Genomic DNA, 16,290 nt, shown 5'->3' on the forward strand with positions numbered 1-16,290 from the left:
GAAACTGCGAGGTCTTTGGAAATCACATGAGGTGATGAGGACAGAGGAAGGGTGGAGGAAGCAGGGAAAATCCCAGCTGCTGGTTCATTGGAAGGAGTTTTATGAATCAGGATACGTGCAGCTGGTGAAAGACATGGCTCAGTAAGATGCCTCCTGTAGGTCTGCATTGTTAGCTCCCTTCATATTGCCAAGCAGAAAGCCATAGATAGGGAAATACCCAATCGAGAGCAATATACGGTTTTTGCACAGAGACCTTTGCGTCTTGCAGGCAGCAAACCCGCATCGTGTTTGCAGTCAGTCGCTCCCCTCGCAGCCCACTGTGTGCAGCGTTGCATTAAAAGGGGCCTCTGCATCTCTGGAGCTGCCTTTGTTTTATAGGTGAAACACGAAGCACAGGCAGTGCTCTCTGCAATTTCAGACTGTGCCTCCCCCATCCCCACCAGCAGAGTCCTTTGGTGGCTCACGCTGTCCATGTAGAAAATTAAAGATTTGCATTTTCATCCCCAGTAGAGGTGATAAGGACTGTGATTTCAGAGCAAAGATTTCACTTAAAAAAAAACAAAAACAAAAACAAAAAAAACCAGTTTTCCTGCTGTTTTCTGGCAGATTTGTTTGCCTGCTGATTTTGGTGTTTGAAGCCATGGAGTAGGTAAAAGAAGTGGAAAATTCAGAGAAGATGAGAAAAATCATGCAAGGGCTGTAAAAGGAGCTGGATCGTGCAGTATTCTTTTGGCCATCTCTCCTGCTTCTGATGCTTGCAGTTCATCTGAACAGGAGCTGTGTAAATAGCTGATTTTTTCCATTTGCATGCTTTGCCAAAAGAAAAGGAAGGGATGGAAAGTAGCTTGGATGAAGCAGAATGTTGGTTGTTTGACTCAAATTAAAATACTTCAGCCTAAAAAAAAAAGGGAAAAAAAAAAAAGGATTAAAATTCATTTAACATTTTTTAAGAAGAGCGTTTCAGTTTTGCTATATAAAAGAGTTGTTTTGAAGATGGTTCAGTGAAATGTTCTCAGAACGTTTACCAAAGCATCTAATTTAGCATGAAGCCATGAAATGTTTCCGCCGTTGAATCTGCACGCTTCTTTTAGTATCTTCCTTCTGGAAGGGTTGCGTCCAACAAATCCTTCCCAATTGAAGTCAAAACCATTCCCAATTTCATTATCCCCAGTTAGTTACCGCAGCAGTTATAATTATTTCAACTCTTTGATAACACGTGGGTGGTTTTTGCTGGAGTAGAAGTAGACTTCCTCTGTCATCCCTCTGTAGACTTTGGCTCTGTAGCAGAGTCCATATGTCTTCCATGTGAAGTACGTTTAACCATACAGCTCTGTGTTCTTGCATGGCTTGCTCCCTTAGTGGGGAGCCAAGTTCAGAGCGTGTGCTGTGCATGGGACAGAGCTCCTTTAGCAGTTACTTTGTTTGGGTAGTGTCAGCGTACCAAGTTTTTATTGTCATTCCTCCTATGGCTTCCCCTGTAGAATCTTCCTTTCTCTGCCCCATCCTTGACTTACCCTTTACTTAAGTAAATCACTGAATAAATGAGGTTGGAAGTATCCCCTCTGGAGGTTATCATAGAGCAAGGCGAAGGGGTAACACAAGATAGCCTACTGTCTCCAGAGATTCTTCCCTAAGGAGCAGGGATACTTATTTCTGCCTAGGGAGTCAGAATGTGTTAGAACGTCCTGAAGAGGGGTAAGAGAGCTCAGTTAGAAGGTACTGTGCCTGATGCTGTGCTCGAAGTTAGGGACCCCATCCCAAAGTACAGCAGCCTACCCGTCCTGGAAATCTCAGCCTAGATACTGGCAGTGGGGTGGTTCTAAAGCATTACTGCAAGTTCTTAGCAAGTTGTTTGCTTTTGGAAGAGGACTGATCTTTGGTGCCAACAGTAGGACTCCTGAGTATTGTTTCCCCTTGCTGTAGAACCTTATGAGAGAAAAGGTCAATTGCTCAAAAACTTAACTAAGTCTTCTGCTCAGCTGAATCTAAACATTTCACCACCTTCACGGTTGCTGTCAGCCAGAGGAACGTGCCACTCTTCTTGCAGCTTCCATGGAAACACAAGGCTTGCATGTTCATATTTTTCTTTCCCTACAGTTTCATTTTCCAATTCAGAAGTGGTGTTGGGAAATGCCTGCAGTGCTTAAGATTATTGTTAGAGTGAATATGATCTAGAGTTTGTCACCAGTTTTGAATGGAGCTAGTGATGAGACTTTTGCTATACAATGCACCATCTATCATCGACCTGGGCATTTTGGCCACTGCTGTTGTCTGTTTTAACTCTCTTTGGTGGTGTGTATCCAGGGTGATCAGGGAGGAGCAGGTCTTCCAGGAGATATTGGCTTCCAAGGAGACAAGGTAATTGTTTTTCCTTTCTTCATCAGTTTTTTTCCTTGCTTGAGTAGTTTGTGTGACCATCAGCTTTTTTGGCTCCTCAAACCAAAAGGTCCTCCTCTTCAGATAGCACTAATTTGGAGTACTCTGCTACAACTCATGAATTTTGGTGTTATTCATAATTTTAAAATATATATAATAAAAATAAGTGATAATAATAAGACTGGAGGTGGGAAAATTGGTATTTTTTGATGCTTCGTTGTGTTTTCTGAAAAATCCTCTCTCTTTCTATTTCAGGGTAGCCACGGTTTGCCTGGGGTCCCTGGGGCACGAGGGAAACCAGGCCCTGTGGTAGGTAACCAAATGTCCTCTGCTCCCCAGTGTCCCTTTCCAGAGGTCCAGCACCCAACTGGACAGAGCTGTGCCAGCAGCCAGGAGTTCAATTCTCTCTGTGTCTTTTTCTGATTTCTGCAGGGAAAAGTTGGTGACATAGGTCCGATGGGGTTTCCAGGACCACCTGGCCCTGAGGTATGTCCCACCACCTCCTCTTCCACCTTTCCTTTGCTACTTTCTGCAGCACCCTTTCTTCAGCAAGCCCATGTGTTAACTCCCCTCTTTTGTTCAGATTGGGAAATTGGACAAACTATCTATTTTGCGCCCTTCTCTCAGTTCACCTGTTCTCCAGTCACTATTCAAAGCCTTTTTTTCCCCTGTTTTCTTACTTTCAAGTCCCATATGTAACAGCTTTTTCAGTTTCTCTTCAGAAAAATCAATCCCCAAAGTTTGCCTCTCCCCCAGCAAACAGCATACCACAACCTACCACCTCAACCTCTCACCTCATCCTACCGCCACAATCTATCACCTCTCCCCATCTTTCACTTTGAACGCCTTGGCAGATACTCAGTGCAAAGCAGAACATCCCATCATTTTGCAGAAGGAAGATTCAAGTAAAAGGAGATTCCAGAACACATGAGAAGAGCCAGTGGTGCACTGGAACAGAGCCCCAAGCTGTCTCCTCGTCCCCAGTCTGTCCTCATGCACACTGCTCTATCTCATCACCATGGTGTTCTCTTGACCTTTTTGCTCTTCAACTGCTTTCTGGAGCACACCATTCATTTCTTGATTTTTGCCCACACTTTCCACCTACCCTCCTCTTTCAGGCTGGATATTAGGAAACATTTCTTCTCCAAAGAGTGGTGATGCAGCAGCAGGAGGGGTAGGGCCACCGTCCCGGAGGTGTTCACTGTGGCACTGAGGGACGTGTCAGTGGGTGTAGTGGGATGGGTTGGGGATCTTGGAGATCTTTCCAACCTTTGTGATTCTGTGATTCTTTCCAGCCCAGGGCACTCCACTCTTCTGGGGTATGATGGAAAATGTGTGGCTGTGGGGTGATGAGGACTGAAATAGGTTCATGACCCATCCTGCATCTCATGTTTTCCTGCTTTCCTCTTCCTCTATTTGTCATGGGTATCCTGGAGGCTTTTTTCAGCAAAATCCCATTTCAAGCAGAAAACCACCCCTACTGCCCTAACCAAAAGTAATTGTTGCAGTCATACCTTACGCTCGGGATCAGCTTCTCCCAGCATATCATGTTCTTTCTCTCACATAAGCAACCAAATCACATCCGCATAATGCTGGAGAGCCTCTTCCAGAACGATGGCTGCTGTTTTCCCTTCATCGATGCTCTGGTATTTTGCTGGGTCTGGAAGGGCTCTCGGTCAAGTGCTGCCACTTAGCAATCCTCGCTCTGATGCTATTGGAAATAACCACAGATTCCTTTGTGTCCTCGGCAGAGGGAAGGAGCAGCCCGGCTAATGAGCGTGTCAGCACCTTTCCTAATTCCCCGCCTGCCGCCCTTTGTCACCGAGGCGTGCAGTTCCTTTCTGGGAGCAGTGAGATTATGTGCTGACTCGTAAAGATTAATTAAAACCCAAATTGCCGTTTTTAGCCGCGTGATGACAGGAAGGCCTCGTAGCAATAAATCTTTCTGAGAGGATGGACCTAGAGGGAGCGGCGGGGAGGGCCGCGGTGCCGATAGCTGCTCCATTGTGTTCCGGCCTTCCCTGGGGATGGCCCACACACGGACCCGGTGTCTGAGCGCTCAGCTTTTCCTTCAGGCTCTCACAAGGGCCGCTGGTTGCAGCCGTCCTCAATGTATGCCCCAATGGTTTCTCGTTTTCTTCAGGGCTTCCCAGGCGACATCGGCCCGCCGGGAGAGAACGGCCCCGAAGGCCCAAAGGTGAGCGGAGCTCTGTGTGGGGTGGGAGGCAGCCAGGAAAAACACAGGGGTGGGAAGGGGAGGGCAGAAAGCCCTGCAGGTCCCTCTGGGTTGCTCTGGCCAGCGTTCCAGCTCGGTTGGGCTGTTTGAGTTGAGGTCCCTCCAAGAGTGGGGTTTTCTTTTCTTTTTAAAGGGTTTTTTTTTTTTTTCTGTAACAAAATTGACATTGGATGATGTCCTGTGGCTGTGAAAGAGCATTTCTTCTTCTAATGGCCCTTTTTGAGCTTATGTTACTGTTTTTCTGAGTGTCTTTTCCTTCGGCTTTTCTCAGGGGAAGCCGGGAGCGCGGGGTTTGCCTGGGCCCAGAGGGCTGCCTGGACAAGAGGTGAGCATCCTCAGACCTAAAGTATGTGGGATTCAGAGAATAGCGTTGCATTTTGAAGATCAGTGCACTCTGCAGTGGCGCCTGCGATCTGAAATCCTCCATTCCCTCTGAATCTGGAAGTAAATGCTTGTATTCACCAGTCAGAACCACACAGAGGAGCTTCCAATGGCTGCAGCCCTGAGACCTTTGCTTCCCATCCCTGCTGACATCTGTTGACCCGAATCACTGCATTGCCTTTTCTTCTTCAGTCTGTTCCCTCACACCCACACACGCTTCAAATGGATGTTAATGCCCCTTTCCCTGCACGCCCCTTTGCATGGGCATGCCCTGACTTGGCTTTTGCTTTCTGCTCCTTTTAAGTGTGTTTTCTTTCAGCTGTGAGACCTGCAGGCTCTGCTCTCTCGATGGAGCAATATGATTTGTAAAAAGAGCACATCAGCTGAAACTGCTGTTCTGCAAAGATTTGTTTGCCCCAGCAGCTCTGAGCCTGCAGCTTTCACCTCTCATAGCTTGGGAAAACCTGAAGCTTCCTTCCAGTTGCAGTCATTAAAACAGGACGACTGCCATTGATTTAATTGTCCTGGAGCTGCAAATACTTTATAGCAGCTTCTGTGGCTATAGCGTGGTGGCTTCCGTGTGGTTTCTTCTCATTCAGGTCAGTGTTTGTCTGGAGTCATGAAACATTTTGCAAAACACACTCCATGAACACACGGGCAGGAGCTCGGTATAATAGCAGTAACCAGCCTCGCTTTTTCTGGGAACTCTTTTGCTTGCCCTCTAAATGCAATTAATGCAAATTAGCTCATTTATTTGCACTGAAATAGGAAAAAAAAATATTCTAGGCAATTTACAAAGGGAATCAAAGCTTCGCATTCCAGGTTCAGGCAGGCATGACCAAGCTGCCTTCAATTTACTCTAGTTAGCGAGTGTAAAAGTAAGACTGAAGACATGGACATGGACTTCGACATGAGCTGTGCTGAAGGACTGTGAACGTGCACTGCCACAGTGCTGCTGTTAGCCCAGGCCAAGGCTGTGAGTTACACCTTTAGAAGTGTGCCGTAGTGTGGGTGTGTGTCTGAGCCCGCTGAGCTGGGTGCCCGGCTTCCAGTCCCAACCTCAGCCCGCCAGCTCGTGCCACTTCATTACCTCAGCTTGACCACCGAAATGAGAGCAGCGAGAGCTGAGGCTGCCAAGGGCGCTTTTAATTTCTCTCTTGGCAGTTGGTTTTGGACACTTGAGATAATTTTTGTGAAGCTTAATTGAAGGTCTCCTAGAAGCTGTAGATCTGATTCTATCACAGTTGGTGTAGAGCCAAGGGAGAAAGCTGAGTCCAATCGCTGTGTGAGATTTTGAGATAGCTCCATCCTGCAGCATGTGTAGTCCCATTTGAAGGCAAAAGGGAAACCTCCACACTGGTGCCAAGTGGTTCTGTGGGAAATTTTTTTTGTGGAAAATAAAAGGAAAAGAGTAGATGGCTCTGCAGCATCCATATCACTGCCAAATCAGATGAAGTAGAGTTCTGTGAGTGTGTCCACTGTATCCCATGGGCTAAATCCAGCCATGAGAAGCCCACACAACTGATGTTGACTTCAGTCAAATTTTGGATGGCCTTTGCCGACAGAACTTGACTTCAGATTTTATTTCTGAGACGAGGAAAGATGAGCTTCAGAGATGCTGAGCTGCCTGCTCTGGGGTTCAGAGGGACTCTGTTGTTAAAACGTGACAGCTGAGCAGACAGCCTGTGTTTAACCACTTGTTCATCCTGCAGACCTTTCATTCTTACTCCATGGTGAGTCCAGACTTTGTCACTACTTTGCTCATTATTTTAATTTCTTTTCACCTCAGGGAGATGAAGGACCCTTAGGACCACCAGGAGTCCCTGGTTCAGAGGTAGGTTTCAGTGGTTTATTCAATTACTATCAACTCCATTCACCTTGCAATGAAATTGTAGTTAAAATAACATAAAGCTTCAGACCGTCTGGTTTGGGAAGTCATCTGCCCTTCTAGAAGATACTGTATTGTCCATAGCTTGGTCCAGTTTCTTGATCCAGGGTGGCTGAAAGTCAAGGAAAAGTCTTTCACAAGGTGTTGAGTGAGACTGATTCTATAACTTGTTTAAGGTCTCAGACCTTGAAAAACCCTCTACTGTTCATTCTCTAGATAAAGCACTTCAACTGGGATCCATTTCTCTAAGCAGCCCTGATTGGTTCTTTGATTTATGGTATTTTTCAGTGAGAGTAAAAGAAAAAGGAAGGAAAAAGACAAGATACTGAAGCAGAGTCCTTTTTGTCACCTACATCACGAAGAACACAGTGATGTATTGCAGAAACACAGTCAGGAGAAACAAAAAGAGTATTCTCGTATCTCTGAGCCTGCCAGCTCAGGGTTTTATAGTGATTACGTTCATAGTTGTCATTGCACAATAGTGAAATATCTTGTAAATTGGAAGCTGTGCTGAGAGCTTCTAGGTGGATCAGGAAATAAGTATTTTATCTTGCGTTTCTCCTGCTTTTCTAGTAGACACTTCTATTCCTTTCTTGGAGCAACACAACAAATACAGTTTGGACAGTGCCTGGAAGAACATGAGTGTTGTCCTAGCTAGAGGAAAGGATCAGTATGAAGGGTCATTATGAAGGCTCTTGGCTTGGTTGATTATAGTCCATGCATAATGTTTCTGATGCGATGTTTAGCAATGGAATTGAGCCACAGGAGCATTGCTTGCAAGCTGCACATTGTCGTATGGGTTTATAGGCACACTGCTGTAACCCAGGGAAGCTACAAGAGTGTTATCATTTCACTTTTTATATTTATTATTCTTATGTGTATTTCAGGGTCGACCTGGCAGGAAGGGATTTCCGGGAAGACCTGGTCCTGACGGTCCCAAGGTGAGCAACATGTTTGTTCATGATCAGAGAAGCAATGAGTGGAAAAAAGAACAGATAGAGGGATGCCTCTGTTCTCAACCTCACTATTCTCCAAGCCTAGGGAATTCAGTTCAGAGAGCACAAGGGAAACTGAGGTTTGTCTTTTTCACTGAATTCTGGGGTCTCAGTTCTCCCTTGGTATGTTCAGCAAAAAGTACAGTAGTGCATTTTTTAAGCCATGTGCTTTATTATAAATAAGAGCGTTCCTCTTTTGATATTAACGTCTCCCCCCCCACACCCCCCCCATCACTTAATCTTATTTTCCATTGTTTCTCCACGTTTTTGTTCTAAAACAATGCACATCATTCCTATCTCTGCTGTCTAATTAGCAGCAGGAGGTATCCCAGAGCAGCCCGCTCCACAAACCCGCACTCGAAAGGAAAGAGAAAACCCAACAAAAACAACCTCTTCAAACAGTAAATAGCAAAAATGTGGTCTGGCAGCACATCTGGAGTATCTGCCTACTGAGAAAATACAGCTGCCATCACCCAGAGACAATAGTGCTTAGTGGTGAGTGGCCTCTGGATGGCCCTTCCAGGACATGGTGCTGGCTTTCAGCACTGCCCCTATATCCTTGGCAGATCTGAAATGCTCCCCTTCCTCCTGTTTTCCTCTTCATCCCTCATTTTTCTCATTCTCTGAATTTCCCTGATCCTACGCTATGATTTAGCTCACGTGGGTCGTTCCTGTGGTTTTCATGCTCTGTGTGACAGTAAAGTGCCTATGGTTGAGATTTTGCAAGAGCCGGAGCAAGGTCATCACTGCCTGGGAATATTTTAGTTGCTTTTTATTATTTTTGTTCCTTCCATTAGCAGGAGGGTTTCCTACATCCCTTATGTCACCCAGGAACTGCTCCTCCCCGCGGTGTTGCATACTCTTGCTTTCACCAGATGCTGCTCAGATCCTTGGGTTAATCGTGGTCCTTTCCTACTCTCTTCCCTTGGCTGATGTGTTTGGGCTGTTGCTTTACTCAGTTGTTCTGATAGAAATGGTATGGGTAGACACACCCCAGCTTCAAGAGGATCCGCAGTGAGAACTCATACCTTGTTAACCATGGGGATAGGTCACCCAGAACTAGGCTGTGCCACAGGAAAGCAGGCAGCTTGTGTTGCAGTGTCCAAGTTTGACTTTGTGTCAGTTATTTTATCACAGTGGGTCCATCTGCTTTTATGGGAATCTCACTCTAGAACTGTGAATGTTTGCTCCGTGTTCATGTCAGCTGTGTTTCTTGCTTTGGATGATCCTTGAAAGCTAAGGGAGTTTTGCAAGATGTAGCTTCTTGCTCACAGAATCACACTGTACTGAGGGGCTGACTGGGAGCACTGAGTAACCATGTCCCTCCTCTCTCCTTGTGACACAGGGCGAGCCAGGAAACCACGGCCGGCCGGGGAAAGTTGGTGAGCAGGTAAACTCCTTGTTTTCATGTCTATTTGATGATCTCCCGTGTTCACCAGAGTGCAAGCAGAGGATGGAGGCCATGGGTTTCTGTCTACCTCAACCTGGGTGTGGTCCTGGTGCTCTAGATGTGCTGTGGGAAACATGTCATGTAGTGAGGCTGAAGCTCTTAGTGAACAGCACTGACAGTGGCCATGGGGTCTATGTTTTCCCATAGGCGGTCTGGTAAAGTCATGGTTCGGTGTAGTGCATAGGAATGGCTGTGCTTCTAAAGATGAAGCCGTGGAAATTGACGGGATTATGGATTTCTGCCTATTCCTCTTATTCCCAAAAGGGAAATTCCCAGCTTTGCTTATATAGGTTTGAAGCATCTCTGCTCTGAGGTGCTGTACTGCTTTCAGATGAGGCAGTGCTGGGTAAGAGAGGCACTGAGCTGCATTTCATTGTACCGCAAGAGAGAACGTTCTGCTGGGTTACCAGGGGACATTCATCATCCCTGTAGGCTTCAGGGTAACCACAGGCATCAAGGAAAAAGAAACAATCATCCCATGTCTCTGTGATTGAAACCAACCAAGTTGTCCACCGCCATCCCTGAAATTGCAGCCACGGAGCCTCCGACGTGTTCTCTGCATTCCTACATGACCGCACCGTGCTGGAGGCAGCAGCTGGCCCTGGCAAGGATGGTGGTACTGCTCAGCACAGCGCTTTCCCTGCCTATGGTCAGTGACTTCGGTTGGGTTTAACTTGTCTGCTTCCCCTGGATCCAGCAGCTTGGGGGTTGCTCATGCATGGGTCTCTGACCAAGCACGTCCAACAAGCCACGGTGGATCCTACACTTTTCAGTACCAAAGCTTCAGTATAAGTCAAGGATGATCGTTTCTGTCTGGAAGTTAGCACCGCTTCTATATTCTGGTTAATAATTTACTCCATGAAGAGCAACAACTGGAAAAACAAAGATGCTCCTCACACCTGAAGTTGGGGCCCAAGTGCTGTGTGCAGCTTTAGCACCTTGTCTTGGGCAGTGCCTTCCTCTGCTCCATGCCTGCTTCCCCTCCTGTGGAAGACAAAACACAGAGCTGCTGTCAGGTCCAGGGCCCAGTGAGAGAAGAACTTCTGGCAAGAAACACCTGGCTCTGGCAGTGCTTACTGTGACACCTCCTGTTCTCAGGAGGCACCTATTGTATCACAGTTAAAAATGAATGTTTAGAAGTGCTTTGAGAACTTGAACAAGATGTTGAAAGACAAGCCATCGTTGGGATTGTTATGCTTTAACGTCCCTCAGGACTGACCTTGGATGGAAACTGTAGGCACTGTTCACTGAAAAGAAAACACAGCTGGCCTCCGCTGACACTGAGACCAGCATGGTGGTATGAAAGCTGCCTGTTTTATTCTTAGTCAATTAGTCTCTGTCTAGAAATATCACCCAGAAAGAATTTCCATTTCCATACCAGTTAAGTCATTAGAACAAAAATGTCATGCCAGATTAGTGAGAAATAACCTCCCTTCCCATCACACCTTTGCTGGACAGTGCTGGAGTGTTGCCTTCTCATTCCTTCCTCCACCTGAGCTCCGGTGTTTGGTGGTGAGGCAGGGCTGGTTTTTGCAGAGCTCTGAGAGTTGAGCTAACAAGGTCACTTGGTGCTGAAACCTTCAGCTTATCCCTGTTTTCTCCTTGGAGATCTTGGTGCTCAGATGCTCCAGACTTGCTGCACAGACCTCCCTGCAGTCCCATCTGGCTGGAAATGCTTAGCAGGGCAGCATGCGGAAAGATCTGCCATCCATCCCACTGGAGGTCTCTTCTCTTTGCGTGGACACCTGTTTGGGCAAACATAGGAATTCCTGTAAGGCTTCCAGTGGTGGTTGAGCTCTGTTTAAGAAGAGGAGTATTTAAGCCACAGGGCAGTCTCTGGTACGTTGTTTTCCCATTGCAAGGACACTGACTTGGGAATCGCATTCATAAGATGCTTGTTGCCTTCAGATGCTGGAGGGACTCCATCTGCTGAGTTCTCCTGCACGCTGAAAATGTGTGATTTAACTCTTCCTTGCCAGCATATGGAGACAGAATAACCGGATGAAGAACCATCAGTCTGCCCTCCCAGAGCTTGGAACGCCAAGCAGGTCAATCTCACTTGAGATGGCACACTGAGGAAGGGTACCACCAGCCTATGAACTCACCAGCTCTGTGCTAGAGGCTGAAAATATCAGCGGAGATTTGTGACAGCTGAAAAAGGCTAAGGATGACCCACCTGCTTCATGGGAATGAGGTTTTGTCATGGCAGAACAGCTTTTGGAGTCCTTGCTCCTATAACAGAAGCTTGCATGGCAATGTCATGGCCACGTCCCCATCACACCCCTCTGAGAAGGGCAGTCAACAGCAGTCCCGTGGGGTACCTCTTCCTTGGAGGCAGCATATTACCCCAATAGCCAATGTTACTCTGAAATAACTTGTCAAAGGAAACAAGCACCATCACTTCTCTCTGAAACGCATTTTCCTCGCAGTGCTCTCACAAAGGAGGGAGGTGCATCAGTTCTGCAGGTGGGATCCAACACACAGAGGTAGGGGTGAATGGGTCACAGAGCAGAGAACTGCACCTCTTGGAGCAGTGCCTTCCCAATGCATGCACCTTTCCCTCCAACATCTTTCCAAACTGCAGCCCTCTCTGGGATCCCCAGGTGATTTATAGGTGCTCAAGGGCACATGTTTCCTTCACCCACATCCCAGAGTGGAGCACAGCGCTGCCCCGCGTTATGGCCGAGCTCCAGCATGCAGAGGGTTAAACCGCGTGGCTTCTCTATGCGGGTCAGAGCGTCCTCCCTTAAATGCAATATTTACTGTTTTACTTTCCCTTTCTTTCATCTGAATGGGAGGATTGTACATTTACTCCCTCCCGCCCTTTGTCCCTGCTTTGTTTTGTTTTGAGTTCTGGCGAACCAGTAAAACAGAAAGGCCACGATCGGATCCTGCTGGGAGCGACTGGCGGTGCCGTCCCCGGGAGACCCCACTCATGCTGCGCTGCCGTTCCGTCCTTTCTCTCAAATGGGCAATGATTTGTGCAGGGCTTCAGTGCCGACTTACTCTCTGTTGATGAGAGCAAGGGGGCGGGGAGGGGGGGGCTTAATTATGACAGCGCTGGAGAATAAATGGGGAAAACCAGACAGGAGTTAGGAATTGCAGCCCACCGGTTTGCCCCTTTCCATCCCCCAAAGCCCCAAGCAATGTTTTAACAATCTCCATCCCTTTTCCTCCGTGCCCTTGGCTGGGGCATGCAGCCGGAACCACAGCGATATGCTGAACCCTCCGTCTCATATAAATGTTTTACATTCTTGCCTGTGTGCTGCGCAGCCACCGCTGCTGGGACTTCACGTGCACCGTTACACGCACTGCCTGGAGCTGTGTGTGGCGCAGGGCTTCTTTCCAGCCCAGGAACCTGGGAAAATACATTACACTGCAGCCATTTTAGTGTAACGTCCACTGTTCACGTATGCTTTAGTTTAATGTTGGCCACCAGTGATTCTTCTGGTTCTTATAGCTAAATATTCTGCTGCTTGTGCTCCCTTTGCGTCTACCATTTTGGCTGGTGAAGAACGTCATTACCCGATCTCCCCCGGTTGTTTCAGGTACTTCCAGTAACTTACCTTGGCATGTCCATTTGGTGTTCTGGCTGCCTGCAGACACAGCACTTGATGTAGCCCAGAGCAGACAGCATTGGCTGCAAACACTGCAGAGCTCCTGTGCTGGAAGCCCATCTGCATTGCAGGGTCCCCGCTCAGTATCGTTCTGAATGGTAACAACACTTGCTGCAAGAGCAGGGAGTCCCCATTCTTCTGAAGGTTACTGAAGAAACCCTGAGTTATCTACCCAGGGAGAGGGATTCTGCAGGTTTTTGAGAAACTGGAAATGAAGGAACAGATTGACTCATTCTTTTTATCTATCATCTTCTTGTTCAGCAGACATTTCCTTGCCTCATCTCATTGCTTTGCCATTCTGCCATAGCATTTGCCTTCTCTGTGGCCTCAGGCTACTGGAAAACTTCAGTGACCTGCAGCAGTTATCAGCTAAGTGTGTACACTTGTGCCTAATTGGATGGGTAATTGATTCAGCAGCCTTCAGCAATGCCACCCAGTGGCAACCTTGCTTATGCAGATGCTGAGCATTTGCCTTTGGTCCCAGTGGTTCCCGCATTGGGCCTGCACTGTCCTGCCTGTGCGGATGTTGGAAGGGTTGGTGACACTGGGATGGCAAAGCTGTCCTTGTAGTGGCTATCTTTCCGTGGTTAACTGATATTTCCATGGTGGCACAGTGGCATGGCAGGTACCTAGGACATCGCCCCTGGATGAAGTTCTCGCACAAGCATCTCACTCCAGGCTCTGAGCTCTCCTGAGTTTTTCCAAACACTCCACACCTGGACATTGCTCCCATGAGCACGATGAGGGCTCTGCAGCTCCTGCTGCTTCTGCTGAGCCCATCAGTGCCTCAATGAGGAGCTCCCGTCTTCAGCGATGCTCAAAGGATGGCATTTAATTTTACTGTTTGAAGAACATTAACGCATGAAGTCCCTTGGCGTTTGGAGTTCTCATCCAGGCAATACCAATGGCGAATCCATCCGGTCCATGCCTTGCTCAGCAGCCACCTCCCAGCAGCACTCAGGCTGCCTCCTAGGACTGAACAAGCCGGGACACAGCTGAACTGATACCACCCTGCCAGCCCTGGGCAGGTTGTGAGGTGTTTCAGCAGACGGATCCCCTCCATTACAGACTCACTGGATTATAACTACCTAGAGATACCTGTCTCCCAACGACTCTTGCTGAGACTGGGGACAAAATCATGAGGACTGCATAGTGAGAGCTGGCGGTGGCACAGAAGACAATCCGTTGCATCTCCAGAGCCAGAAACCCGCTAAGTTGGTAGGAAGGATGCTGTACATCAATGCTCCAGAACCTGAACTTGAAATGGCGTGTTTCCATCTCCCTATTTAACAGCACGTCTGTGTTTTCTTCATTATCCCAAATGCAGCTAAATGCTGACTAATCCTGTTTAGCCTTTTTTTGGGGTTGTTTTCCCAAGATAGTCTGTGAGTAGTGGGACAGACCTGCTGCCCTGCTGACCCCTCAGACCTTTATTTCCTGCCAACATCCCAATAACGTGACACTATCCAAGGCGAAATGAGTTTGCACAAAGGTCCAATTAACCCAGAGGAAATCTAGCCAGTGCAGCAGTGAAAATAATGGTGACTCCCAGTGTGTGCAACCCGGGAGCTCCCGCTATCGATGCTCTTGGGGAAGCTGTGCTGACATTTAGGGAAATGCGTGCAAAACAAAGCCACGCTATGAGCTCGGCCTCTCTAGGAAATGTGCTGAACTCATCCCCTATAGTGTGCGCTGTGGCTCTCGCAGATCCCAGTGCTGCCGTTCCAGCTGGTCCAAAGCAAAACCAGCTGTGGAGTTCAGTGTTCCTATGGCCCGGAGCACCCTGTCTGCTCTGGTAGCCACTGGGAATTGCTGAGCAGCACACAGGGGATGCTAGACTGCCTCAACCAACAAGACAGACCACAGAAATTGTTTACTTTCCGGCAAGTAGAACCGAGAATTAATTGTGCTTTTCTCATTCCTCAGGGTCTAATGGGATTCATTGGTCCAGTAGGGGAGCCTGGAATAGTGGGAGAAAAGGTAAGATGGCTGGCAATGAATCAGTTGCTTTGACTTTTGCAGGATGAGGGAGACTGGGATGGGGGAGTATTGAAGAGGTTTAATTGTCTGTGCAACACCCAGCTGGGAATGCAGCATGTCCAGGGTGTCTGAGCTAGTCTTGGGCCAGGCTAATTAGCGTGCATTTACCCTCCAAGGAGAGGCTGTCAAACATTCTCTGAAAACACCAATTCTTTTAAGTTTTGTTCATTCATAATCTGCCAGAAATCTTGTGTCTGACAGTCAGTTCTGCCTTTTTTTCTGGGAATGAAGGAACTGAATAAAAGGAACCATCAGCCCTGGTTCCTGGTCAAGGGACGAGTCCAAGGAGACCAGGTTGCAGATGTGTGCAGAGATGTGCTTGCTGCCTTGTTATTAGGGGTGCACAAAACCAGGGCTGAGCCTGTGCTCAACAGGGGGGCTCACCAAATTCTCAGAGACAAAATGAGAGTGCAGACACATGCCCAAGCAAAGGCTGCTCCAAACCCCCTCCCCTTTTCATTTAACCAGTCCCATGCTGTCTGCCTGCACGGCTGTTGCATTGGGCACGCTGCTCAGGGCTGGTGCCCTCTGCTGTGCAGTACTGATACCTGCTTCTTCCAGGAGGAAAAATGACTTTATTTTCTATAAAAAAGAAGTAAATGCCCACTAATTCATGTTTTCCATTAGAGTGCAAAATGATGCATTCCACACCTCAGCTCTCCCTCTCTTCCATCCCTCCAAGCGCTGTCCTCTGGGTAATGATGTCACACCTCTGTGACATTACGCTGTGTTTGCTGTAGGTGCATTTCATTGCTGCCTAGAGAAGCTCTGGGAGCCCTGTGCTCTCGCTGCTGTGTCGGGGCAGTAGCAGAAGCAGGCTCAGTCCAAAGCATCAAAGCATGCGAGGAGTAAAAGGAAGGATGTGGTGTGAGCTGTGTTTTACAGAAGGAAAACAGGAATCAAGCTGTGGAGCATCTGAGTCGCTGTCTGACAGTGACTGAGAGCTGTATCTGCTGCCCTGAATTAAGTGAGGAATGAGGAGTCTGCCATGCAGGAGATGTGGGAAGTAAATTCCCATCTGGCCCTACTGACTCCTATGCCAATGACCACGTGAGCTATCCTCCTGCTACAGATTGACTCTGTACATGGCCGTGTTACATTGGTGTCAAGGCAAACCCTTTGAAAATCTGCCCTAGGAGATCCTCAGCACAGCTGCAATTTCTATCAGACTTCTCTTTCTCTACCAACACAAACTTAGGGATGACAAAAATAGCTATCATCAAATCAAAACCTCAACCAGGCCTCCAGTTGGCATAGCGTCCTGCAGCTTACTATGTTGCTGCGAGCTAAATGAAGTGGGAAATGTG

General features: G+C 47.7%; 1 protein-coding gene across 5 annotated transcripts in view; it reads left to right on the forward strand.

Moving 5' to 3' along the window:
- COL27A1 (collagen type XXVII alpha 1 chain) overlaps positions 1-16,290 on the forward strand; it is a 127,492-nt gene that overhangs the window by 62,431 nt on the left and 48,771 nt on the right. For all 5 annotated transcript variants that reach the window (XM_025141346.3, XM_025141347.3, XM_040649277.2 and 2 more), the window contains 9 exons: positions 2,305-2,358; positions 2,632-2,685; positions 2,809-2,862; positions 4,520-4,573; positions 4,884-4,937; positions 6,783-6,827; positions 7,769-7,822; positions 9,222-9,266; positions 14,870-14,923. In XM_025141346.3, the coding sequence (XP_024997114.2) occupies positions 2,305-2,358; positions 2,632-2,685; positions 2,809-2,862; positions 4,520-4,573; positions 4,884-4,937; positions 6,783-6,827; positions 7,769-7,822; positions 9,222-9,266; positions 14,870-14,923 (468 nt within the window). The remainder of the gene's footprint in view (positions 1-2,304; positions 2,359-2,631; positions 2,686-2,808; positions 2,863-4,519; positions 4,574-4,883; positions 4,938-6,782; positions 6,828-7,768; positions 7,823-9,221; positions 9,267-14,869; positions 14,924-16,290) is intronic.

Source organism: Gallus gallus, chromosome 17 (assembly GCF_016699485.2).
Source record: "Gallus gallus isolate bGalGal1 chromosome 17, bGalGal1.mat.broiler.GRCg7b, whole genome shotgun sequence".
NCBI classification, from domain to species: Eukaryota; Metazoa; Chordata; class Aves; order Galliformes; family Phasianidae; genus Gallus; species Gallus gallus.